This window comes from Lactuca virosa, chromosome 6, assembly GCF_052849685.1.
Source record: "Lactuca virosa cultivar CGN04683 chromosome 6, Lactuca_virosa_CGN04683_v6, whole genome shotgun sequence".
Taxonomy (NCBI): domain Eukaryota; kingdom Viridiplantae; phylum Streptophyta; class Magnoliopsida; order Asterales; family Asteraceae; genus Lactuca; species Lactuca virosa.
Genome location: NC_136431.1, coordinates 191,361,086 through 191,388,198, shown reverse-complemented (window position 1 = coordinate 191,388,198; position 27,113 = coordinate 191,361,086). Strand labels below are relative to the sequence as shown.

Sequence of the window (27,113 nt, the reverse complement as noted above, 5' to 3'; positions counted from 1 at the left end):
CAGCGATAAATGTTGATTGAACATCCTCAACAACATATCGAATCCACTTTTTCAGCCGATCGATTAGCAAGTACTTTTAACAATTACTTTGTAAATGCAGCCAATTAGGTTAATATGACGATAATCAACAAGAGAAAGAGGGCCATTGATCTTTGGAACGAGAGCCATAAATGATGAGTTGCAGCCACCGCTGATGGTATCTGTTTGGAAAAAATTGTCGAAAACTTTCACGAAATCGTGCTCCAAAAATGCTCCAGAAGGACATAATAAATATGAATGAGAAGCCAACTGGTCCTCAATGTCTCCTTGATTTCCGCTAGGTGAAAAGGTTCATCAAGAAATGAAGCCTCTTCCAAGGATAAAGTTTTTAGACCATTACAACTTAGAGTGGGTCTTGCTGGATCTGTTTCTGTGAACTTTTTACTGAAAAAATAAAAAAAAATTATTGTTTAATAAAACCGGGTCCAACGACCACACCCCATTATGCTCACATCGTAAAGTGGATCTACAACATACAAATTACTGTAGGTGTTTCATAATTTGATTCAAAAGCATGAAAGCTGGAGCTTGTCGTTCTCGATAATCGAAAAAGATAAAAAAATCCATAACATAAAAAATTCAATATTATACAAATAATTTCACAGAATAAATCTTTAAATTATGGTAAAAAAAAAAAAAGGGAAATTTTGATCTCATCTACATCTTGCCACCAACTAAACCCCACATCAAAACTCCAATCCCCGCAGAAATCAAAACCGATACTTTCACCGTCGACGACGACGATGAAGACTTCGCCCCCGGTCCCGACGGTATTCCGCCAAACACGGTGGGATAGGAAGGTGCAGAGTCGGCAAGTGCTCCGCCGGGAGCGGAAGAAGGCGGCAGTGGCAAAGACCCGTCAGCGGCAAACACCGAAATTTGAAGCTTCTGCGATTTTTCACAGTGGCCGGAAACACCACTGGTGAAGTAAAACACACCCGGTGAAGTAATATTGAATAACGAATTGCCATTGTTCATATACAAGATTGGATCTTTCAGATTGCAGGTGTCGTAAGATTCTTTCGTCACTTGAATCACTGAATCTTCACTTGGTGGATACAAGAACACTGTAACAAAACACAATGAACATAAAAAATCTGATATTTTCTCAAGAATCTTGAAGTTTTTGAAGAGATGAACTTACAGAGAGAGTCGCCGATCTTGAAGTTGAGTTTTTTGGGCCAATTTGTGTAAATTTTTGGATCTGTGGAAGTGGGTATGTTCCAAGCTTGAAGATTTCCAACTTGGAATTGATACGCGATAACATTTGATTGAATCAAAACGATGAACAGAATCGAAAATGATAACCGATGGCACATTTGCCTTCCAAGAACAGCCATTTCTCGTTGTTTCTTGGTTTTCTATTTAGTGAGAGAGTATAGGAGAGAATTTAGGGAGACGAGGAGAAAGATTTCTCGTGAATAAAAGGAGGATGAATGAAGTGAAATTACTGAATTGACCCTTGATCTTGTGTTCTGTTTTAAGCAATGGGGAATAAGGGTTTTGACTTTTGAGTAAGATGTGATTATGGTAGATCTAGTAAAATGTGGAGCTTGGAGCCAATAATTGTTTAAAAGAAAAACAAAAGAACGTGGGCCAGTTGGTCTACAGAAGACATAAAACTGGATGCAGATCATCATCATGGATAATGGAGGCAATGCAAATTTATGGAAAAAACATGTGCATGTGTGTCTGCTTTCTTTCCTATTAAACCACATTTTAAGATTCTTTTTTACTTTGACTTCAAACTTACTAAATTTTCTGTAGCTCTTTATCGAGTAATTTGTGTCGGTTTTAAGGTTGTGTTTACGTGTTAGAGAAATCAAACATCCTCTTATTTTTTGCTCTTGTCCATTTTTATACTCACTAAATCTAGACAATTATCAAAAAAGATGAGAAAAATAATTAATGTTTAATATGTTATTATTTTATATGAACATGAACAAAAGCTACCAGTATATTTAACTTCTCTATGGTTTATTACACATGACAGAGTAGAGAGAAAGAGATTTCTAGGGGTATTTTTGAATAATGGTGATGATGGAAAATACATGGATATTTAATTTCCATTATTAGTTCAATGCATACCAAACACTATTAGTTTAATGCATACCAAACACTGTACAGTTTACATGGATATTTGTTTTTATATTGATAACTCTTAAGTGTTACATGCAAAAAAATTTAATGTCTTTTAACCTTATTTGGAAGCATGCAAATTACAACAATTTCTTGTAATGGGTTATATGCAGAAAATAGCATGGACTTTCATTTATTTGTTTTTATAGTATCTTATTTTCAATTTTTTATTATTACAACATTGTATTTTGAAAATTTTATACAATTATAAAGCAATTTTCAACGATATAATTTATTTCTTCAAATGATGTTTTTATATGACAAAAATTGGAAGTACAAATGTTATAATTTGATAGCTTTTTTAAAGTACATTGTTGTCATAGAAAGAAAGAAATAAATAAAAGTATTTTGCTATTCTTCCATTTAGCCCTATATTATTTAAATCTCAAGTTACAGACCAGAAAACTAATTCGATAAGATGAAGAAAAATGCTAAACTTTTTTTTTTTCAACAAAGAAAAACAATGTTCATAACTACAAATTTCAAAAAAGTAGAAAAAAAGAAAACTACATTGCCTACATAATCTCCTACCTAACAACTATATCAACTCCTTTATTCTCAACAAGTTTCTAATTTTCCAATATTATTTCCAACCAAAAATACATTTCACACAAGAATATCATAAGTTGACTTTTTGACCTTTTACTATAATCTCATTTCATTTCTTTCATCTTGTTATCAAATGTTAAGTGGTTCGGACTCCAGTTCCCTCACTTTGTCTAGTGGCCCTGCATACAAAATGACCGATTTAGCCTTCCGAATAACTTTTTTTTTAATTTATAATTCAAAAAGGTATGATTTATGAGCAAAAGAAGAACATACATGATCTTTCTACAACTCCCAATAGGCGTCTTTGCAACATGGATGCAATGAAGAGGAAAACAGCACACATTCCAAACATTACGGATATTGGAAATGAATCAACCTTTAAAAAAAAAAGGAAAAAAAATTAGCATTTTAATATATATAATCTTAAATAAATGTTTCTGCTAAAAAGTTTATTCTTCCAGCAACCCAGAGAGCATCCACAATAGGAAAGTTTTTTTTGTGTCACATCAGCACCAACTCAACAACCCTAAAACTTTTCCATATGTTTATATATTTCTAAACCTTACTAAATTTCTAACTTTTTCTTATTTATTATAAAAAGAAATATGTTTTATAAGTTTAGAATTACTTTTTATATCTATTTTACATTACGTTAAACAAGAAAACAATTTTTATATATAACTAATAAAAAAAAAGGGAAATCTCCGATAAAGTCAAAATATTTTGGGTCAGTTTACGGTTTAATCCCAACTTTTATTTTTTGAACAGAAAAGTCCCGATTATTTTATATTTTTCCCAAATTAACGAAACAGTCCTTATCTTTTTTCAACAAAAAAAGACAGATTATCGTATAAAATTAGATAATCAGGACTTTTTTGTTCAAAAAATAAATGTTGAGATTAAACCGTAAACTGACCCAAAATATTAGGACTTTATCTGAGATTTCCCAATTCCCTATAAAAAAGATAAAAGATTAAAAAACCAATGAAAAAAAGCCCAAATGTCAAAGAGCCCATTGCCCTCAAAAAACACAATTTTAATTTGTACTTGATAAAAAAAAACAAAATCAAGTACATAGTGGGCCCACTAAGTGGTTAGCATAAAAAAACTCAATCCACATTGGAACTGAAACTCTCATACTGTAGATATGGCAAATACTGCAAATACTGAGACTCAAACCCTCGTCTGTTGTGTGTGTGTGTGAGAGAGAGAGAGAGAGCTCACATTGTAAAGTACAATGCATACAAAGATATTAAGTGGAATCCTGAAAAAATTCATAATAGTGCTTCGAGCTTCTTCTGGAATATATTGTGACCTCATCTTCATAATCGAAGGCCAAAATAATCCAACACATGCTTCAAACACACAAAATCCAATCAATTGAATACATCCCGCAAATGAAATACTTCCACCTTTTTCACTCGAAGGAGCCACCAAAACCTTCATTTAAAAAAAAAAAAAAGTCAATCAAATTCATCATTTCCATATTCAAAATCACACAAAAAACTACTATTACATTTTATAAATGTGTCACCTACACTTGTTATAACAGGAAGCATAAGAGATGCAGAAGACACAATAAAAACAACTTGCATGTAACTTTCAACTTTAGTTGATGCACGTGCCATTAACCTTGAAGCAAATGAGCTTCCTAACATGGAAGACAACATGAAAGTTGCAAAAATGAATCCATGTGGAATGTCTTCATCATTTGGGCTCAAAGCAGGAGTCCATAAGAACACAAAAGTGTACATTGAACCTTCAAATAGCGATTGTATTGCTCCTAATAATGCAATCTTTTCATCTGATTTCAAAAGGAAACACAATTGAATTGATGTAGTAATCAAAGATGGAATGGAATCAGAAAAACAATATTTGAAATGGAATGTAATGCATCATTCCATTCCATTTAGAGAGAGAGAAAAGTTGACCAGATGCGATTGCAAGAGCAGCTCCTCTGAATTGAGTCAACAAGTCTTTGCTTTCTGAAGAATCTCCATAATTTTCAGTCCAAGAAGAAAGAATGATTGCCATTCCAATGGCAAGAAAGCATGAAGCTGCATCAAAAGGGGCAACAGGTCCTAAAGCTAAAGATCCAACTAAAAGATTCCCAAATAAACCAGCTAAAATGGCAACTAATCCATTTCCAAGAAATATTGCTTTGGAGAATGTTAGTGATAGCCATTGTTGCTCAAAACCCCTCTGCAACATAAACAAGAAAAGATTGTTTATGAGTTTGATGATAGTTTCAATGAGTTGATTATCAAAAAGACTCAAACACCTTATTGTGTTCAGCAACTAGCCATGACTCAAAAGCTGAAAAGAGGAGTGACGTGGCAATCCCTCCCAAAATACGTCCAATCATTAGGATTCTATACTGAGGTGAATGCTTGGTGATGCAGCTCAAAATGTAAGTGATACAGTAAGTAATCGAAGCCCTTTTTCTTCCACTAGATTAAATACAGAGAATTTGAGTTATTAATCACTATCGTAGTAGAGTAAAAGTTGAAAAGTTCAAAGAAAATGAAATGGGAAGTGGGAAGTGGGAAGTGGGAAATTACTGTTTATCAGCTAAAGATCCAACGATTGTTCCAAACAACATGGAAGATCCAAATCCAGCGATAAAGAGATGGCCGATATCCCGTTTCCCGAATCCGTATGTGGTGTAAAGATAGTAGACGTATGGCCCCTGCAACCAATCACCAGCTACACCCACATGAAATCAATTGTGATGTTAAACGAGAATTTTGAATATCGAGTTCAGAGATATACCCAATTACTCAATTAATTCCCTAATGTTATGGATCCAACGAAGAATTTTGATTATTTTACATTAGATCTTATGATAATGTCATCGAATGGTTACCGATTTTTAACAAGGATTTACAGAACCCCTTATAAACCCGGATCGAATTGATCCTCATTGATGTGAAATCGCACGTGGGTAACTCAAACTAAAGAACAATCGGTGACAAATGTAGATAGATTAAAGTGGATTGATGGAAACGAAGAGACGAATGTGAAATATAAGCGTACCCATCATTAGGGAATAGACGAGAAGGTAATTGTTCTTGAAGGAATTGAAAGCAGAAGAAGTGTTGGTTCGATCTTTGTTGTTTTTGCTGAGCTCCAATGTTGCAACGATAACACCAAGACCTCCGAAGACTAGCAAGTAAAAGAGCTCCATGATTCTTGATCTTGATCACAGTCTCTGCGCACAAAGACTGTGTGTGAAAGAGAGAACCACAAAGTACAGAGACACTGGAGCTTTAGCAGAGAAGAATCGAAGGTAAATCCGGTTGTAGTATGAACCAATTATAAAAATAAAAAATGGAAGCATAGACTAGAGAGTATTGACCCGGGTTCATGGTTTTGGCCTTTGGGATTAGCTATGCATTAAAATAATTTTTGAGTAAATTACATGGATAATGACTTAAAAGGGTAATGTATTTTTTGATTTGTACATATTTAGTCACTGAGTTTTTTTTTCGTCCATATGTATCCCTTCAACTTGTTAAACTGTACACATTCAGTCCTTATGACCTAGGTTAGCCGGAAAAAATGACTTAATAGGGTAATATATTTCTCATTTTGTACACATTTAGTCCTTAATATTTTTGTACATATTTAGTCCTTAATATTTTTTTATTTCAAAATAAGTCAATTTTGTTTTTGTACACATTCAGTACTTATGAATGTTTTCTTTAAGTTTTCTCATGACATATTACGTGAGACAGTCATTGATAAAGTGTGTGGGGTTGTTGATGTTTATGTGTAATGTCTCATTTTCACAACAAAATTTTTTTATTTTTAAATAAGGCAAAACTCCCTAATTATAAATCCATTATTAAGAAAAAACGTTTATTCCAAAATACATTTTATCGAAAATCAGAGTAATATAAGAAACGCGGAATCCTCAATATTGTTGATAAGTGTGTACAGTCATGCATTCTCCTTCCCACGACCAACGATAGAACCTGAAAACATAAACAACTGTGTAAGCACAAAGTTTAGTGAGTTTCCCCCAAAATACCCGATACAACACATGTATTATCATGCATAACGGACCTACACTCATCAAATTGGAATACTTTGGCCCAATCAGTCATCGAACTGGAACGCCAACATGCAACAGGTCCAATCAGTCATCGGACTGGAATACCTAAGGTTTGTTGGCATGCCGCCTTAACCCAACAACCCTTCTCGAGTCTCCATGCCTATAGCTTATAGCCGGCCCGCACCAGGTATCTTGGCCTACAACATATATCAGGACCACCTCAACCTATCCCACCACCATATGACAATCCCACATAAGATGTCGTGAGAAAAACCTAAAGAAATCATTTATAAGTAGTAAATGAATACAAAAACAAAAATGATTTAGTTTGCAACAAAAAGAAATATTAAGGACTAAATGTGTACAAAAATATTAATGACTAAGGTGATGTTTGATTTTCTAAAGCAAAAATTCATGAAGTCTGCGGACCACCTCTGCAACCCTCTACAGTAGAAGAGGTGGACCAAACGGCTGCAGAGTATAATAAGAAGCGTAATTGTTTTTTTAACATCTGCATACTGCTGCAGATATTAAAAAATTAAAATAAACTAATTTATAAACCGAAAATAGTAATTTTAATACGTAAAATTTAATAATGTATAACATTTCGGCAAGAATTAATGATATTTCAATAAAAATAATGATATTTCAACAAAAAATAAAGATATTTTAGTAAAAAATAATGATATTTCATTAAGAAATTATCATTATTGAATATAAAAAACGAAAAAAAAAATTAACAAGAATAAACAAAAAAAAAACGAAAAAAAATGTGAAATACAATTTCAACAACATATAATCAAAATTACTGCAAAAAAAAAAAAAGAAGAGGTTGGAAGAGGCAGTACAAGTGTTGCGCCAAACAGAGTACGCGTAGAGGTTTTTGACTGCGAAGACTTCTAAAAAACAAACAGCTGCGAGATGAAAAGTGATGCGCGTGTGCTGCGTCGCGCAGCAATAAGAGGTTTGAAGAGGTTTTTTCCAAAAAAACAAACAACACCTAAATGTGTACAAAGTGAAAAATATATTACCCTATTAAGTCATTTTTACCGGCTAACCTGGAGTAGCCGGTCATAATGACTAAATGTGTACCGTTTAACAAGTTGAAGGGGTAAATGTGGACGAAAAAAAACTCAGTGACTAAATGTGTACAAATCGAAAAATATATTACCCTTTTAACTCATTATCCCTAAATTATACAACACGAATCCAATAAAAAATAACTATTTTAGTTAGAGCTACTTTACACGCTATGGTATGAGGCCAATCTAACTAGGTCAAATTTATATTGTTTGATACCACAATTAAAATTTGATTTATTTGATCTGTCTTTTTATTAAGTCTGATAAAAGTTATGTGTGACACAATTAGATTTGATTCGGATCAACAACTATCAAACAACCTCTTATTTGATCTTTGTTAGGTTTGATAAAAAGTTATGTCCGACTCAATTGGATTTGATTCAAATCAACAACTATCAGACATCTTCTTAACTAATCAAATCCCAAACAAAAATATTAATTCCTAATATTCTAATAATATATGAAGTAAATTAAAGTATTACATCGATTAAATACCATAAAATAACATACGATGCTTTAGATTTATCCTAAAGGTCACCATTCTTCCAAAACCAAGTAAATAATTTTACGAACAAATTACAAAATTATGTAAGAGAGATATTATTTTATTGGGCAAGTGTCGTAAAATAACAATTTGTTCTTTGGATCATTTATTTTTTAATTGTACTTAATAAAACAATAAACTTTTTTTCCAAAACCAAATAAAAATAATTTTAACAATACTTTTACAAAATTATTTAAGAATTGGTATTTTTTATAGGGTTAATATCATAAAATGAAAACCACCATTCCGCTAGTATTTAATATGTTCTTTGGATCACTTATCTTTTAATTATATTTATTTGGCCAATAATTATTTATTTTTATTTTTTTTGAATTCTCATTTATACCACTAGAGTGGATTTCAACAATATAATTCTACCATATTAGATGCCAACACCAGATACAAATAAGTGCAAATAAGTGAAAACATTCTGCCATATTGAATGTCACAGCATATCACTAAGATTCAAAACTAGTTTACACGGTTGAAATCTGCCTCAATGGTGTAATAAGAACCCATAAAATTGTTTATTTGTCTATTTAGTAGAATTTTAAAAAAAGGGGCAACTCAAAGAGTATTACTGATTGTCATTTGATGATATTAACCCTACTTTATATCAAGTGTATACCCAGTTATTAACATTAAATCGGGTATTTAATCTCCGATAGTGCAATTCAGATTGTATGATTACATGCATAACCTATACCCAATGAAAACAATATGAAGAAGCATAATTATAAAATATTTTGTAAGGTAATGTATTAGTATTACAATGCGGATTAAGAGGTCAAAATCCATAATAAAAAACAAAAACAAAGAGCAAATAAGCAAAAAGGAGGAAGTAATAGTAAATAGTAAATAGTAATAGTATACCTAATCTTATCTTATCTTCCTTGATCTATAATGACATAACAATAATAATATACAAAAATCTTACATCTATTATAACAAGTCATTTTCCACACTCTCAAAAAAAGGTTAAACAGATTACACACAATAATCAATCACTTTATCCCGTAATTATGCCCGCTAAAACATCCGTCTTACCTCTTGCAAAAATCGTGTAAACTAGCCGAATAGCATCAAGCCACGTGTCCAAATATTCCCATGAGTCCGCAATCTGAAAAGTATCAATACAATTAAATAATTTTCACAAATAATAATATTTTAAGTTATGTTTAAATGCAATAAATACCAAGAAAATTTGTCCATGAATTGTATCAATGCAAATGGAAGGGCCAGGTGGCAAAGTCAAATCCGCACATGGTGATACCGACACAATATCCGGAATTTCCACTTTAACAGTTGCTCTCTCTCCATTTTGAATCTGTTCACAAATTTAATAAAATACAATATAGTTTTTATTTAAAAATAAATAATTATATTAAAATAATAATAATAATAATAAGGGAACCTGTTGGAGGCCTTCATGGTTCAAAACAAATTGGGTGCGTTTCCAGTCGCCATGTGGCGCGATGGGATTGCCCGGTGGTGGTGCAGTAAGATACCCGACTTTTAAATAAGGTAGAGGCAGCTATAAAAATATATAAAGTAAATTATTTTTTATACAAATTATGATATTGATATTAAAAAAAAAATGATGTATAATGTAAAAAGTATACGCACCATGGACCGGACAAGCTTCAAGGCACTAGTGTAAACCTGGGATTAATTTTACATAATAAACAAACTTAAAAAATGCAAAATTAATTTTATATAATTTTTATAAAAAAAAATACTTACGGAATAATTTGGCTTCAATGCATGAGCAGCTGCAATGTAAATAGCAGATTGACTGTATAATTCATTGGGGGACACATCTTGTCCTCCGGTTCTTGATGTGTCTTCTGCTAATCCATACTACAAAGACAAAATTAATAAAAGTAAGTTCAAATTTATAAAAGTTACACGAATTTATTTAAATTTGGGAGAAAAGAGAATTTATTAAACTGACCAGAACAGTGCCTAAGTTGTAAATGGCCCTATGGAAGTCGAATTGCAACTGTATAGCTGCACGAAACTGCATTATTAACAAAATAAATGTTGTTAATAAGAAATAAACATGTTAATTATTGAGGATCGGAAACACAGTGTGTTAGGTAGTAGTAGTTAGTGTCTAGGCCTTAACATCATTTGCACAGACAAAAGATAGAGAGTTAGTCTACTCTTTATCCCACCCCATTGACATCATTCCCCGTCTAGAGTGTATGTCAAAAGTAGTACAATCTATCATGTCTTGTGTAACAAATAGGGTTTTAGTGTATACCTTTTCTTATCGCCTCTGCTGTAAATCCCAATGTTATTATAGTTGATAGGGTTTGCAATTTGAACCTTAGCTTTGAAGACTTTGTCAATATTTCCTCTACGTAATGATTGGATTAATAAGCTGATAATATGCTAGATATCTATTGTCAAATTTTGAGGAAGATTGAAAGAAAAAAAAAAAAAAAAAAAAAAAAACTCACAATCTCCCCAGCAAACTTTTGACCATCAACGTAGATCTGTTTGGAAAACGACTTATGTAGAACATAGAGGATCTTACCTCGTCCAATCACGTTGTCAGTCGAGAATCCACTTGTAACACTTTGAATCATTTGAAAACTGAAGTATTTTACAACATTCGTTATCATCAAAAGCGCTACACGCTCCTCCTACAAGGGATTGACAAACACAGTTGTGTACTCCGACGAAGTACGCATTTCACTGATAGTCACCAAAGACGACAAATTATCTCTATCATTCTCAAAAAGCGACAAACAATCTGTATCACGGGTCTACGAAAGCGAGCACTATTTACCATTATCACTACTGCCGCCGGAGCACTGTCGGCGGCCAACAACGATCCTGCAAATCGTAACTCGATTCAACAAATCAACAAATAAAATATCAAATTAAGAAATATACCGAAAAATTACTCGCAACAAGGTACAATATGACAAAATGGGTAGTGGGCACCATGAATAGTTACGACGAAAGCGATTATTGTTCTAACGGAGTTAAACTATTAATTGATAATTTAACTCCGTCAGAACATGAATCACTTTCTTTGTAACCATTCATGGCACCCACCACCCATTTGATCGCATTGTACCTTGTTGCGAGAAATTTCTCGGTGTGTTTCTTAATTCGATATTTTATTTGTTGATTTGTTGAATCGAGTTACGATTTGCAGGATCGTTGTTGGCCGCCGACACTACTCCGACGGCAGTAGTGATAATGGTAAGTAGTGTCGCTTTCAGAGGATACAGATTGTTTGTCGTTTTTGGAGAACAATACAGATAATTTGTCGTCTTTGGTGACCGTTCGTGAAATACATAGTTGGTCAGAGTTTACGATTGCGTGTGTGTGTCCGTTGTGGGAGGAACGTGTAGCGCTTGTGATGATGGTGAATGTTGTAAACTACTTTAATTTCCAAATGATTCAAAGTGTTACAAGCAGATTCTCGACTGATAATATGATTGGACGCGGTAGATCATCTGTGTTCTACATAAGTTGTTTTCCAAACGGATCTATGGTGGCGGTCAAAAGTTTGTTGAGGAAATGATGAGTTTTTCTTATCTTTTTTTCTGAAAATTTGACAAGAGATGTCTATATTATCAACTTGTTAATCCAATCATTACGTAGGGGAGGGGTCAAAAAAGTCTTCAAAGTTGAGGTTAAAATGGTAAACCCCTTCAACCATAAGAACATCGTCAGACTGATTGGGATTTGCAGCAGACGTAATGAGGAAAGGTTCGCACTAAAACCCAAACCCAAGTTACAGGACATGATAGATTGTACTACTTTTGACATGAACTCTAGACAGGAAATGATGTCAATGGAGTAGGACAGAGACTAGAGAGCTGTTAGATATAGTATCATTCATAATTAACATGTATTCCTTTAGTATAGATGTTGACTTTTTTTTTTATAAAAATGTGACAAAATGGTGATTTTTTTGTACCTTGCTGATTGCACTTTTTACTATTGTTTGTTTCTCACGTGCGGGAACAATTGCACTTAGTTCCTGCAATTTCAAATTATGATATTAATCAACAAAAATTAATATTATGTGTTAATAAAAATATCAGGTGTCTATAAAGTTGAAAAAGCTTTGGAAATGAATGTATTTTTGAAGCACCTGTAATGCAAGACCCCAGTTGTTGAGAGCCTGAAACGAATTTTGTCACGAAGTTATAAATTATAATAAATGAATAAGAAATTGTTTAAAAATATAGATAAATTAGACAATGATGAGTAAAGGGGTGAAACTCTGGAATGGAATCTGTCAAAAGAATTGAAATATGATGGAATTATAACTTGTCAAATGGAATGGAATTCAATAATAAAGATTAAATGCTTTTAAGTTTTTCAATTTAAAGAATTCCATCCATTTGGCAACCAAATACACTATGGAATGGAATCACTAATTCCAATTCCATTGAATCCACAAACCAAAGATTTCTCAAAGTTACCTGGGGACTGTTCCAGTTTAGTTGAACAGCTTTTTCATAATTATTTGTTGCCTGAAATATCAAGAAAAAAAAAAAGACACCTTTCTTAGCATTTCACAATCTTTATATAAATGTATAAAAGGGCAGAAAAGTCATTAATATGATTTAAAGATCTAAACCTGCTTCCATAGTTCTTCAGCTTCCTTTGTACGCCCACGCATTTTGGCCCGATCAGATATGGCAATAGCCCAGTTATAATAAGCCTGAAATTAGAAACAGATTTTTATCATATAATCATACAAATTAACCATTCAATGCAACTTGATTAAAATACAGGGACTGAAAATGCATACATCGTGAAGTGTAGGGTTTAAACGGGTAGCTTCATCATACTTTCTGCAAGCCTCTTCAAGTAAAGCATCTTTGGATGGTGAACTTGCATCTGAGTTTACATTATCTGCACTTTCCTGAAAAAAAAATGAAACCAAAAGATAAAAAAAAAAAAAAAAGTGAAATTGTTTCATATATTGCATCAAGAATTATATAAAAAAAAAAAGGCAAGTTATACCTGAAGAACTAATGCCCAATTATAAAGTGCATCATAATCATCTGGGTTTCTTTCTATTGCACTTGCATACCTAAAAAAGAACAAGAAACAAACAAGTTAAGTGTGGGTTTATGAATCTTTTTTTATTTCTTTTATTCCATTATTTTCTAGGATTCATCAAAATGTTTATACTTTTTTTTGCAATTGAAGTTCATACTAAAAGAGCTAATGTTATGATATATGGAGATCAAAAATGCAGATTGAAAAGATTGAATAGAAATATGCCAAGGGTAGAAATGTAAATGTACAAGGATACAGTTATAAAAAAAAGGTGACCTTTTTGCTGCAAATGTAAGAATCCGTTGTCTTGATCGACCTTCCTCATCAGAACCTGTGATACTATTGATCAAGTCCATGGCAGCACTATTCTTTTCTGTATGTTGTTTTGTGCTTTCTTGACTGAAAAATTCAAACATGTGAATTTCAAAGTGTGAGGATGGTTGTTACAAAGAAGAGGGGATTGAGAAGTCTTTTAAATCTTGAATTCCAAAGTGTGAGTTCAATGTCCATGCTAAATCTTCAAAGCAACTTATGGGATTTAAAGATCATGTAAGAGTGCATATCATCCCCTTTGCTCACACGAATCATTCTTTTTTAAGTTATCATTGTCAACTAAGCTCTGTGCTTTTATCACATGTGGTGCACCTATCAACACTATTCATATTACTAAATACTTTTGCCTTCATTGATAACCTAAATCCCATATGAATTGAGTAAGGGGAGGTAAAAAGAGACAAATAAGAAGGGGTGAATAGTTCTATTATTAGGCGAAATCAAGTTCAAACTAAATTTGAAGATCCTAATGATTTAGAACAGTGTAAAGGGACAGATTGAAAGAACCATTCATATTTGAAATTAGCTTGGCACCAAGTTCTGGTAGTCCATTAATTGCAACACCATACTTTAAGCTCCTAAAACTATGCACTGTATGCAAATCAATCAATATGCACATCATACCTTACACCAACTGAAATAGAAGCAACTCGTTACAGTCTATGAAAAATTAGGTGATTTACTGTTGAATTGCTTTAGTAACATTCATTGTAGTCTCAGCCTAACAACAATTGTCAAAAAGAAAATTCATATCTGGTGAAAAGTCTAACCTATGACGAGGTGCAGCAGCAGGAGTTGCGGCGACTTCAGACACTTCAGACACTTCATCGCCATTCTTCAATTCATTCAACAATTCTCTCATAGTGAAAGTTCGGCTCCCCTCTTCTTTCGGTAGCTCCGCATTGTCCTTTGATTCGATCGTCCGCTCTTTATCGGATTCTTCTTCTGCTCCTCCTTGGGGTTTCGGATCTACTCCCCCTGGAGCAATATCATTATCACTGGATTGGATCGGTTGATTAAGCTTCGAAGAATCACCCTCATCGTTATCAGTTGGGTGGATCGCGGTGTCTTCGGGTCGATGGAGTTCGGAATCTGGTTGAGGCTTGGCATCGCCGTTCTGTAATTCGGAGCTCTGATCGTTTGTAGACATTGTTGAATTGATTGAGATCTACTGAAGCTGAATTAGTAAATTGAAAAATTGCTGCAGTTGGAGTTGTGAGGAAGCCACCAAAACTTGAAAGGACTTCCTCCACTTCTAAGTTTATACTTCTCGAAGCAAAATACTTTTAAGGATGCATTTGGAAACGGGGATGGAGACTGTATCAGATCCGGGTCCTAGGAGCCACCCGTGAATTGGGAGTTACCGAGTACGGGTGAGCGTGCGGTTTGGTGCGGTTTTAAGGCCAAACCAAACCGCAAATCGTATGGTGCGGTTTTTTCATTCTTAAAACCGTTGGGTGCGGTTTTGCAACGGTTCGGTTTTACGGTTTTTAAATGCGGTTTCGGTTTGTATTGGTGCGGTTTCGGTTTTAAATCGTGTCTAGACTTTGGTGCAGTTTTTTATGTTTATTGGAACAGTTTTCTAAAAACGTAAGAACTGAAAACCATGTGCATGTAAGCTTGTATTGTGATTTTTTTTTTCATTTTTGAAACCATTCATTTCCAGCCTAAAACAAAAATACATAATCAAAAATTATAAGTAGCTTAAAATAATTAATAATCGAAGGTTGGTTGAATATGACTTAATTTGTTACAAGCTTATTACACATGTCGATTAATATGTTTGGCTAACAATAGAAATTTTTTTTGCACCCCATATAGTCTTACACAAACACAAAGTAAACATATAAAAGTATATTATCATTTATAAGTATTTTACATTATAATATATTAATTGATTTATTACTATACACGCTTGCGGTGCGGTTCGGTTTTGGTGGACCGGTTTTTTGGATAAAAACCGCACCGCACCGTTGACTTTCGGTTTTTGCAAAAATTAAATCCGCACCAATGGTTTTTGCATCGGTTTCGGTTTTTCGGTTGCAGTTTTGTCGGTTTTTCTTTTGTCGGATCGGTTTTTGCTCACCCCTACCTTGGAGTCGGGAGGCAGTAGCGTAGTACTAGTATGAGCTCCAAACCCGGAACCAGATCGGTTAGAACGGGTAAAAGTTAAAATGGGTCGGATATCATATATTAATATAAGCCTAAAATGGGTATCGGACATAGTAAGTCCGGGTAAAATGGGTTAAAAACCAGATCCAGAAAAACTTAAAAGTTAGAAAAAACTTTCAACTTTGATACCTTAACTAGATAGTAACTCATTCAATATAAAACCAAAAATGATGAAACTATAGTCTAAAATTGAAGTGCAAACTATAATTACATGTTGCAAAAGATCTCATATCAACCCGACTTCAAATGAATGAGTTATACAATTTTTAAAAAGTTTTACAGATTTCACATTACCTGAATTTTTCCGGTTCTAAACTCATTTTACCCGAAACCGAATAGAACCGGTTCTTATATACCAATTTGGTTTCTGATTCTACTAAATCCTGTTTTTTGGTGTCTTAGTTTCTGGTTCATAGTCCATTTGGGTCGGGTTTGGACCCGGTTTCAACCATACTAGTAATAATAGTTTGGCTATAAAAATTAATTATCTTTCTAAATAAGTTGGTTTTGTTAATTTATTTAAAAATGTTTATAATTTCTTTTAATGTAGTATTGTATGGTGAAAAATAAAGTAATCTTTTTTATCACAGTATAAACTCAAAAAAATATGTATCATAGCCTAAGTTGGTCAACGACACACATACCAATTAACCTTTTACCTGTATCATTTTAGGTCATTTTACGTGCATAAACTATAGAAAACGAAATAGGGTTCAACTGGAACAATTGATTCCAGGTTCTATCTTCTCATTCAATAGATAAAAGAGTATTTATACATCAATAGATCCACATAGATAGGAAAACAAATTATAATCCTATCAGGAAACTAGGAATAAAAGAAGGGTAAAATAAACATAAGAGAATATAAGATAATCTCGATTATTTTCTTCACTCCCCCTGAAGATGGAACGTGAAGATCGCGAACGCCCATCTTGCCTAGCAGAGAACAAAATCTGTCGGACCCAAGAGGTTTAGTAAAAAGGTATGTTAGTTGATCTTTAGTGTGGATAGCAGCTGGAAATACTTCTTTGGACTTGTTGAGAGAAAAACTTTTGAGAAACACTCGAATAAACGTTAGTACAAGCTATATATTGCGGAATTAAGTTAATCTCAAAGGATCATAAAGCTCAACAATAATAAGAAGTTAGGATTGTTAGAGATGTTAGTTGCGAAAATGTAAGTGCGAAAGGTAAAGGAAATGTAAATGACAACAAGATATATATCAAGTAAACACTAAGCTGATTCTTAACAAGGTTTGCGTTCAAACCGAGTTAGTATATGTGATCAGCTTAAAGTGAATGAAGTCACAAGGACTTGCTCCGAAGAAGAGTTTGAGAGTTTGATTTTAATATACGAGTGTAAGTTCATAAAGATCTTTGAAGGTAAGAGAGAATATAGAGAGAGTAATTCAGATAGAGAATAGTGATGTAATAGAGAGGTGTAATTCATTCAAACGACGAGAACTCTATTTATAGAGTCTCGAGAAATTACATGGAGAATAAACAAAGACTAAAGTTCTGATAAAGTGTCCATGCAAGGTACACTGGGTAATACAAAGTAAACATAAAAGTTAAGAAACAGAAAAACTAAGTCTTTGTTGCGGATGGAGACACTGCAGATAACTTGATGTTGCGGTAGCAAAAGATAACTTCGGATAACAAGTTTAAGAGGGTCACTTTCTTGATTCAACAGGACTCAACTCGCTCACGAACGAAATAGCAATCCATCTCAATATGTTTAGTGTGTTCGTGAAAGACCGGGTTATTAGCAATATGTCATGTAGCTTGGTTATCATAGTAAAGTCGAGTAGCACCTGTCTGAGTAGCTTCAAGGTCCTTTAACAACCAACAAACCATAAATTTTCACTCACTGTAGTGGACATGGATCAATACTCAGCTTCAGTAGAAGACCGAGACACCACAAATTGCTTCTTTGTCTTCCAAGAGATAGGAGTACCTCCAAGAGTAATAAAATAACTAGTTTTTGAACGTCGCGTGAAAGGGAAACCAAGCCAATCGGAATCACAATCTGCAACCAACGCTAAATCACCATTGGCTGGGAGAAAAATGCCTTGACCTTGCGTGGCTTTGAGGTATCCCAACACACAGAGAGTTGTGTTCCAATGAGTTTCCCGAGGAGTCGAAACAAATTAGTTGAGCGTATTGACTGCAAATGTGATGTCAGGTCGGGTGACTTGCAGGTATAGAAGACGGCCAATAAGCTGCATGTACTTCCCAACATCAGTTAAGGGGGAATCGTCTTCAACAGTAAGATGAATATTTTGTTCCGTAGGAAAAGAACTTGGTTTGCATCCTTCCATACTGTTATCAGCTAGTATGCAAGAGTATACTTCCTTTGGCTAAGAACCATTCCATACTGTGTTCGAGCCACTTCAATTCCAAGAAAATATTTCATTGTTCCCAAGTCTTTAATATTGAACTTGCTGCCGAGAAAGGCTTTAATTTTAGCAATGTGACGATCATTATTCCCCAAAAGAATAACATCGTCAACATAGATAAGAGTTGAAATAAAAATATTCTTTTGTTTGAATATAAAAAGTGAGTGATCAGCCTTAGAATGCTTGAAACCGATTTGGAGAAGAGATTCAGTGAACTTATTGTACCAATTTCATGAGGCTTGTCGTAAACCATACAATGATTTTCGCAGACGAAAAACTCGAGTATCCCCTTCCTTTGCAAAACCTTATGGAAGCTTCATATACACTTCACTTAAATCTCCATGTAAAAAAGGCGTTATTTACATCGAGTTGGTGAATCATCCATCGTTTCTGAACATCAACTGCTAATATGGTTCTCACCGTCACTAGTTTAGCAACCGGTGCAAACGTCTCATGGAAGTTAACACCTTCAATTTAGACGAAACCCTTTGCAACTAGTCCTTCTTTGTAGCGCTCTACTTCACCAGTCGGTTTATATTTGATTTTGTAAACCCACTTTAATTCGATAGCTTTCTTTCCAGGTGACAAATTTGTCAATGTCCACATGTTATTTTCAAGAGCTTGAATCGCCTTTTTCATAACATCCTTACAATGTTGACTTTTAACTACTTGATAAAAGTGTTTGGGCTCTTCTTGAAAAGAAATGGCACTCAAGTAAGCTTTGTGGGAGTTGGTAAAGTTTTTATAAGACACAAAGTGAGATAAAGGGTGTACCGTTGAGGAAGTTGTGTTGACATGGGAGTGAGAATGGTTAATGGAAGGTGGCAAATCGACTTCAAATTCTTGTAGACGTGCAGGCTTGGTTCAAGTTCGTTCAGGACGAGTGCCTTGGGCTAGATGAAAAGTTGGTTCGGCATCAGAATGATTTGTTTGGGCTGATTCGAACCCACCAGTAGAACACGTCCTGTTTGGGTTGCATAGTTGTTGTTGTTTAGACTATCATTCACGTGCATCTGGCTGGATAATTAGCGGGGTAAATGTAGTATATGGCGAATCTGGATCAGAATAAGGGTTCTTGGCTTTGTCTTTCCCACTCCCTTCGATTTCATTTGTTGATCCAACCATGGAGGCTTCTGGTTTGTGATTTCAACAGATCAGAGGAACCGCTCTGATATCATATAGAAAACAAAATAAGGTTCAACTGGAACAATTGATTCCAGGTTCTATCTCCGCATTCAATTAATAAAAGAGTATTTATACATCAATAGATCCAAACGGATAGATAGGAAAACAAATTATAATCCTACCAGGAAACTAGGAATAAAGAAGGATAAGATAAACATAAGAGAAGATAAGATAATCTCGATTATTTTCTTCATAAACAAAATTTGTCAAACACTAAAAACAAGTTATCAATTTATATAATTTTGATACCAATAAGCTTTTTCTCGAATGCAAAATTTTATTAAAATTAGCAAGATACAATAAATAAAACATTACAAAGAAAGAATAAAAAATGTGAGATTTTGTTACCAACCAACCAAATTTAGTTTTAAGTTATGATTTCTATGCAAAATCCAAAAGATGATTGAGAAAAAATTTGGTTAAAACAACCATATTTCTTTGGCTTTTTGCAGGTTGAAAATCAAAGCATTACAAAATCTCCATATCATCTAAATTGTAATAAGAATCGTTAGATACAAACAATCTATTTGGTGCTTATTCACACCTGAGTTATCCATCAAGTTATCCGCCCAACATATTGTATCCATCACAAAATAGAAATAGGTTCAAATATCTCACCATCTCAGTATTTTGGAGCAAATCAATATAAATGGTTTCTAATTAATATTAATGGTTTTTATTAAATGTTAATATTTGTTTAATTTGAAAAAAAATAGAAAAAGTTGGTAGGCAAGGATAACATCACACCCTACTCATATGTAAAAATTGGCAAGAATGGTAAAGGCTTATATGGCGTCTATATGACATCAAACTTTGGTAGGCAGAGATGACACCATATCCTTCAGCCTTGGTATAAGGCTAGAGATGTCAAGGGAATTCTAATATTAAAATTGGTTTCAGAGTTGAGTTTTAGCACAAGCTTAAGAGTTTTAGACAGAGTTAGGAGTTATTTGACTTCTAAAATGGTTGAATGTTTGGTTTTTTCATGTAACATCCCCAAAATTTAGATTTGTGCTATGTAGGAAAGAAATAATAGATAGAATGAGTTGCAAATGTGTAAATATTGTCGACAATGATTAAGTGTCAACTTTGATACAATGAAATATTCCCTTAGAGATAAGATAAGGAGAAATGATAACAATGTAAATTGTACTAGACATGGAATCAAAGAGACCTCCTTAAACCCCTACATTAGAACGGATGAGCGTAGTCGAGGTAAGACTGAAAATGTCAATATTTAAACACGCGAGGGTGCATGATATAACATTCTTATACATATAATAGACACAATTCTAATATATATAAATACAAGGGGTAAATTTAAAACTCTTTAAATTTAGTTGTCTATTATTAATTCTAATTAATTGCGAGGACACAATGTAACAATTAATAAATCATGAGGGGTTAATATTCAAATTTATAAATTCATATTATAAATAATATTAAATATTTAAATTCACTATTTAAATAACAAATAAATATTCAAATTCAAATAAACACATTTAAATAATATATATCAATTAATAAATATTCAAATTCAAATAAACATATTTAAATAATATTTATCCATTATCAAATAAATATTCAAATTCAAATAAAAACATTTAAATAATATTTATCAACTTTCCAGATTCAAAAACAATTTAAATTAGGTATTTATCCATATTTTATAAAGCTTCATATTCGAAAAATGGGAAAAATCCGAAAACCCTAATTCTGTCGAGTTCACGTCGTGAACTCCTAGTTCACGTCGTGAGCTGCGACTAGGGTTTTAACCATTACAAATTTTTCAATTAATATTCTTCCATTCAGTTTCAAACAAGTTTTTACAGAAAATATGGACCTAGGGTGAAAGTAACCATGAACCAATGGCTCTGATACCACTGTTGGGTTTTCTATGCATCAAATACACTCTAAAACTAGGCAACGGAAAAATCGAAACAACGATATACCTAAGTATACATGCATCCTATGGATCTATGGCTTCATGCTAATTACATCAACCCTAGAAAACTAAAACATAAGTAAGAAAACATACCTCTTATGTAGCCCTTGATATCCATGCTTGAGATCTTGAACCTCCATGAAGTTGCTTGGATGAAAGGACCCAAACCAGAATCCCTCTAATGGTATCACACCCAATGACACCAAAGAGTGGAATAAAATAACTAGGAGAAAGGTCAATTTCACATACCCAAAGGGGTTAGAAATCGTCCCTAAGAGGGGGATGTCACACCCCCAAACCAAGGATGGCAGAAACGTCCGGGGGTGGAGGACTTCATGTAGAGTATCACAACAACGAGTATAATAGTGCTCAAAGTAAATACAACCATCATAAATATAATTGAAAAGGTTACACCATAGTATATGTTTACATGTTTCAAAATCAATGACATTATGATGACCAAATGAACTGTTTGACGATTTAACGTCCCATCCTCAAAATGTTGTTGATTTCCTGTTTCACTGATTTCCTGAGAATACAAGTAGTTTTGAAAAAGTGTCAACAATTAAGTTGGTGAGTTCATAAGAGTTTTATTTGAGAAAGAATCCGTTTTCCTTGTAAAAGCGATAGAGTATGATTCCAGAAAATCCAATATTTTCTTTATTAAGAGTGGAATGAATGCTCCTATGTTATGCGATAATGTACCCTAGAAAGACCCGTAGATTCCTTCTATAATCACCCAACGTATCTAAGTTATATAAAATTTAAGTTATATAAACCGTCGAATATAATGGGTCTACCCTAGGTCCACAACCAAATAAAGAACAGGAAGTAAGGCGGACCCACCAATTCTAAGTCGATTGCGACTAAACTCATATATAACTCTAACATGTACACTTAGCAATTATAGCTGAAGTCTAACAATTCTAGATGAAACGTAGTTTTAATAGAAATGTGTTTCCAAAGAAAATCCAATATTTTCCTTATAAAAGTCATGTAGCCCTAAATCCCAAGGCCGAGAGTATGAGTGTGTTTTATACTTATAACGTGTTTGTAGTTTTAAATAGATTAAAACCCCTTTTCAAGTAGAATTTTCCCAGTAAACTTGAAAGATTGTTAAATCCCTATGTGAGTCGTTATAACCATACTACGACCGGATGACCTGTTACAACGTTTTTCAGACGTTAAGATTTGTTATGACTTTTTTCACCCGTAGACCTGCAGGTCCCGTTGTAGCTAGCAGCAAGGTGTGGGGTGTCAATCCCAATATAGATCTATACACAATTATCACGCTCTCTCTACAAGAGATTCTGGTTATAACTTACAGGATTTTGAACCCGTACTCTAAGAGTACGATGGAAGTATTGTCTCACAACTTACGTTAACTAGTTTACATATAGTTTGAGTATAAAGCCCCTTCCGTGGTGGAAGTGAAATCACCTTTTATGAAAATAAATTAGTGATATGAATCCATAAACTATTACTATTATAGTTTATCAAGTAGTATATGAAGAACCCATTTGTTTTGAGAGTAAAACCTTTTTCATGTAGTATGGTTTTATCGTAGAATCCATAAACTATGCTTATTATAGTTTATTATATGTGCTCGAAATGAATGAAGAATCCTTATCATGAATGACTAAATTTCTGTTTATGATGATAAACTAACAAGAATACATTCAACATTTAGAACTTATTGTTATGCACTTTGCTCAAGATACTACAAAGTGTTGTTAATATTGTAAGCTATGTAACTACTTTTTAACCTTTCTGCATTGTTTTTAAAAATATCATAGAAAAATCATACGAAGTCAAAAACTGAATCTGTAAACTCTGAGAGTTCATAAAATGTGTCTAGTTTATTCATAATTTTTATTATAATTTTTAGAAGTCTTTAACTTGTGTGAAAACGTTCATATTCACATACTGGTCCGAATTCGTTTCTGAAATGATAGGCAGTTTTGTAAACATCACCATAAATCGTAGAAAAATCGTATGGAGATGTGCAAGTAGTCATTTTAAAGGTATGAACCTGAAATATGTGCATATTAAACAGTTTTGAAAGATATTAAGTTTAAGATGGTCAAATCAGTCCGTGAATAAGACTCAACTTTTCTGATGAAAGTTGTTGTTTGAGTTTAGTTAAGTTTTTGGTATTTTTAACTTGTATTCCCCCCTAAAACTTGAAGAAAACGTGAAAATGTAGGGGTATGAACTCACCTTGAGTTATTCCTTGAGATGAAGGTGGAAGAAGAAAGGTTTCCAAGTCAAGAACACTTGTGAGATACTTGAAGATTCGAAGATCCTAAGCACAAATATGACGATATTTGTATAAGAGATTCATGATCTGAGTGAAGGAGTGTGGAGTATTCAAATGTAGGATGAATTTACTTATCAACACTGAAGTGAAAAGCTCAAGAACAACCTTGAAATCTCGAGTTATAGAGAGGGAAAGTGAGAGAGAGAGAGAGGTGTTTGCTCTTTGGTGAGAGAGTGAGTAAAGTGGAAGGAGAGAGGAGATTTTCAGCTTTTGATGAACCTTTACAGCTGGAGGAGGGGTGTCAAAGGACAAATAGTTGACTAGGTAGGGGGAATAGTGACTGAGGGTTGTACTATGAAGGTAGGGGGGGTTGCTTGTGTCATAAACTTATAAAAGTCAACAATCTATCACAAAATCTAACTTAATAGATTTTATTCTTGGACAAGGATTTCCCCCAAAATATAATTAAAAAATGAATATTTAGGGTTTTATATGCCAAAATATGAGTTTGGGTGAAAATCGCGCGTTAAAATCACGAAAAACGGGCTGAAAACAGAGTTGGGGTAAAAAATCGGGAAGAAAATGGGAAAATCCGAAGTCTGGCCGAAGATTTGGTCTTGAGAGGGTTAGAACCGAAGGCTGGTTCGGTTGGTGTATTGGAACCGAGAGGGGGAGGTTCGGTCCGAGCTATCTCGCAGGCGAACTCATCAGAAGGGACCGAAGGCGAAGTTGGCTAGCAGTTCGGTCCGATGGGACCTTCGGGTTCGACTCTTGAGGAGGTCTCGGTTCTAATGAGAGGTTCGGTTCTTTAAGTGAGGTTCGGTTCCTAAGAGGTTTCGGCTCCTTAAGAGGGTTCGGCTCCTTAAAGCTGTTTTTCGCATAAACTTCCGTTTTCGAGCGGTTTTCGACTAAATCAAGGGTCGGGATGCCCCGAGTGATTATAAAAAGTTGAGAGAGATTTGGGAGAGATTTCACATACTTGGAGAGATTTCACATACTTGGAGAGATTTCACATACTTAGAGAGATTTGGGAGAGATTTCACATACTTGGAGAGATTTCACATACTTAGAGAGATTTGGGAGAGATTTCACATACTTAGAGAGATTTGGGAGAGATTTCACCTACTTGGAGAGATTTGGGAGAGATTTCACATACTTAGAGAGATTTGGGAGAGATTTCACGTACTTGGAGAGATTTCACATACTTAGAGAGATTTGGGAGAGATTTCACCTACTTGGAGAGATTTAGGAGAGATTTCACATACTTAGAGAGATTTGGGAGAGATTTCACGTACTTGGAGAGATTTCACATACTTAGAGAGATTTGGGAGAGATTTCACATACTTAGAGAGATTTGGGGAGAGATTTCACATACTTACAGAGATTTAGGAGAGATTTCACATACTTAGAGAGATTTGGGAGAGATTTCACATACTTAGAGATATTTGGGAGAGATTTCACATACTTAGAGATATTTGGGAGAGATTTCACATACTTAGAGAGATTTAGGAGAGATTTCACCTACTTGGAGAGATTTAGGAGAGATTTCACATACTTAGAGAGATTTGGGAGAGATTTCACGTACTTGGAGAGATTTCACATACTTAGAGAGATTTGGGAGAGATTTCACCTACTTAGAGAGATTTGGGAGAGATTTCACATACTTAGAGAGATTTGGGAGAGATTTCACATACTTAGAGAGATTTGGGGAGAGATTTCACATATTTAGAGAGATTTGGGAGAGATTTCACATACTTAGAGAGATTTGGGAGAGATTTCACATACTTAGAGAGATTTGGGAGAGATTTCACGTACCTGGAGAGATTTCGTTTGAGACCTTTTTGGATGTTTAGCTTCGCTACGCAAGGTGTGTAAACCCCGTTAAGCCCCGTTATGAATGTTATACGCCCTCGAGGGGTATGGGATAGTGTTTTACCAAGTAGTTTCATCACTTATCCTTATTAGGGTTTGAGAATTCCCAACATATGGATTTTTCAAGTGATAACTTCTTATTAAAATAGCGAGTTGTACAGTAATAACATAATATATACCCTAATATGCAAGGTTAATTGAGTTGACCGGTTTGACTTGTTGACTTTATTTGACTTTGACTTGACCAACAATTGACGGTTGTCACAGGGGAGGAAGAAGGGTTGGCGAATACTTCAAGCCAAGGTGCAAGGAGGAATGAAATCCCTAAGGCCCTATTTATAGCCTTGGATGCCTCCTAGGGTTTAGTACTCCTTACCATGTGGGATGTAGGCCTAACCACGAAATTTCACTCCTTTCCCATGTGGGATGGAGTGATTTTCATCCAACCCTAATTCCATAAGGTTCTGGAACAATCCTGATTAACCAGCTATCGATTAATGAACATTCAACCCTTTAATTAATTAAACTGTTAATTAATTCCCATAATATATTTCCAAAATATATTTCCAATTAGTTTCTAATTAATTATTAACTATAATAATTAATAAACCAATTTCTCCTTTATTTATTCTACTCAATTTGGGTCTTGAGGGCAACCCAAAAGGACCCTGCTATTATTAGAAATATGACCAATAGTTAATGACCTTGGACACTATTCCGACAGTCTCCCACTTGGACAAGTCATCAACTATACGAGGATCAATATTTCTCAATAATCAACAGAGAGTTAGCCATCCAATGCAACTACCGAACTCTTGATCTAATTAAGATTCAGCCCTTAGATAAGTGATCAACTATCCATTCGTTCTATGATATCTATATGAATTCGAGACATGGATAATGGTCAATCTCAAGAATTTATGTTTCCCGATATAGATTTGTGACGACTGCATCTGACTACTAAATTGAACACATCAATTCCAGTCAGGGCTCGGCCAAGCACTTTAGATGTCAGCACCAAATCATCGAGGGGCCCATAGATATCGCTTCTCCTATTAAGGCAGAAGGAACGAATAAACTTTGACTACATAGTTTTTGTCTATTTCATCATGTCACACATGGACATACCCTTTATAACTACCAGTTACAGTTAGCGTTGGAGCAGACCAATGCATAACAAAATCATAGAGCAAAACCCCACATGTATCTAGGTTTGAAGAATAGAAGATATCATCGTCTTAGAATTACTTGTGACTGAATCCATGAAGTAATCTCTAAGCGTGGGTTGGTCCAATACTTAAATCTCTATTAAGCACTCATGAGTGTTAGCGCAATCACTATGCTATGTCTAATCAATATGGATAATCCACCAATACTCATGATAGTCTTGAATCACTACTTACTTCCAAGAGTATGACCGACTGTGGACGTTTGAGTAAATTAATACTCGGGAAGTGGATTCCAAACATGCAAAAGTGAGAACACAGTGATAAGCTAA

General features: G+C 34.1%; 3 protein-coding genes across 3 annotated transcripts; all 3 read right to left on the bottom strand.

Annotated features, from left to right (window-relative positions):
* Positions 1 to 580: 580 nt before the first annotated feature.
* LOC145119920 (early nodulin-like protein 8) lies at positions 581 to 1,524 on the bottom strand. The gene is made up of 2 exons (XM_079055687.1): positions 1,184 to 1,524; positions 581 to 1,106 (listed from the first exon to the last, which is right to left on the bottom strand). The coding sequence occupies exons 1-2, from the start codon at positions 1,377 to 1,379 to the stop codon at positions 697 to 699; spliced, it is 606 nt and encodes a 201-aa protein (XP_078911813.1). The 5' UTR covers positions 1,380 to 1,524; the 3' UTR covers positions 581 to 696.
* A 1,073-nt stretch (positions 1,525 to 2,597) lies between these two features.
* Positions 2,598 to 6,050, bottom strand: LOC145119919 (uncharacterized). The gene is made up of 8 exons (XM_079055686.1): positions 5,764 to 6,050; positions 5,289 to 5,433; positions 5,009 to 5,177; positions 4,659 to 4,929; positions 4,266 to 4,531; positions 3,952 to 4,167; positions 3,001 to 3,103; positions 2,598 to 2,906 (listed from the first exon to the last, which is right to left on the bottom strand). The coding sequence occupies exons 1-8, from the start codon at positions 5,912 to 5,914 to the stop codon at positions 2,857 to 2,859; spliced, it is 1,371 nt and encodes a 456-aa protein (XP_078911812.1). The 5' UTR covers positions 5,915 to 6,050; the 3' UTR covers positions 2,598 to 2,856.
* A 3,184-nt stretch (positions 6,051 to 9,234) lies between these two features.
* Positions 9,235 to 15,096, bottom strand: LOC145120568 (protein HLB1-like). The gene is made up of 14 exons (XM_079056375.1): positions 14,554 to 15,096; positions 13,727 to 13,849; positions 13,412 to 13,481; positions 13,197 to 13,310; positions 13,023 to 13,106; positions 12,865 to 12,915; positions 12,531 to 12,560; positions 12,354 to 12,416; positions 10,365 to 10,430; positions 10,154 to 10,270; positions 10,037 to 10,072; positions 9,825 to 9,944; positions 9,606 to 9,737; positions 9,235 to 9,530 (listed from the first exon to the last, which is right to left on the bottom strand). The coding sequence occupies exons 1-14, from the start codon at positions 14,931 to 14,933 to the stop codon at positions 9,420 to 9,422; spliced, it is 1,497 nt and encodes a 498-aa protein (XP_078912501.1). The 5' UTR covers positions 14,934 to 15,096; the 3' UTR covers positions 9,235 to 9,419.
* Between the last annotated feature and the right edge of the window lie 12,017 nt (positions 15,097 to 27,113).

Coding starts and splice junctions, on each gene's coding strand:
- LOC145119920 (XM_079055687.1), bottom strand. CDS start 1,379: ATGGCTGTTCTTGGAAGGCAAATGTGCCATCGGTTATCATTTTCGATT. Junction 1,107..1,183: donor CAAGATCGGCGACTCTCTCT/GTAAGTTCATCT, acceptor GTTTTGTTACAG/TGTTCTTGTATCCACCAAGT.
- LOC145119919 (XM_079055686.1), bottom strand. CDS start 5,914: ATGGAGCTCTTTTACTTGCTAGTCTTCGGAGGTCTTGGTGTTATCGTT. Junction 5,178..5,288: donor GGATCTTTAGCTGATAAACA/GTAATTTCCCAC, acceptor TATTTAATCTAG/TGGAAGAAAAAGGGCTTCGA. Junction 4,930..5,008: donor TAGTTGCTGAACACAATAAG/GTGTTTGAGTCT, acceptor TTTATGTTGCAG/AGGGGTTTTGAGCAACAATG.
- LOC145120568 (XM_079056375.1), bottom strand. CDS start 14,933: ATGTCTACAAACGATCAGAGCTCCGAATTACAGAACGGCGATGCCAAG. Junction 13,311..13,411: donor ATTGGGCATTAGTTCTTCAG/GTATAACTTGCC, acceptor TTTTTTTTTCAG/GAAAGTGCAGATAATGTAAA. Junction 12,561..12,864: donor TAAACTGGAACAGTCCCCAG/GTAACTTTGAGA, acceptor AATTCGTTTCAG/GCTCTCAACAACTGGGGTCT.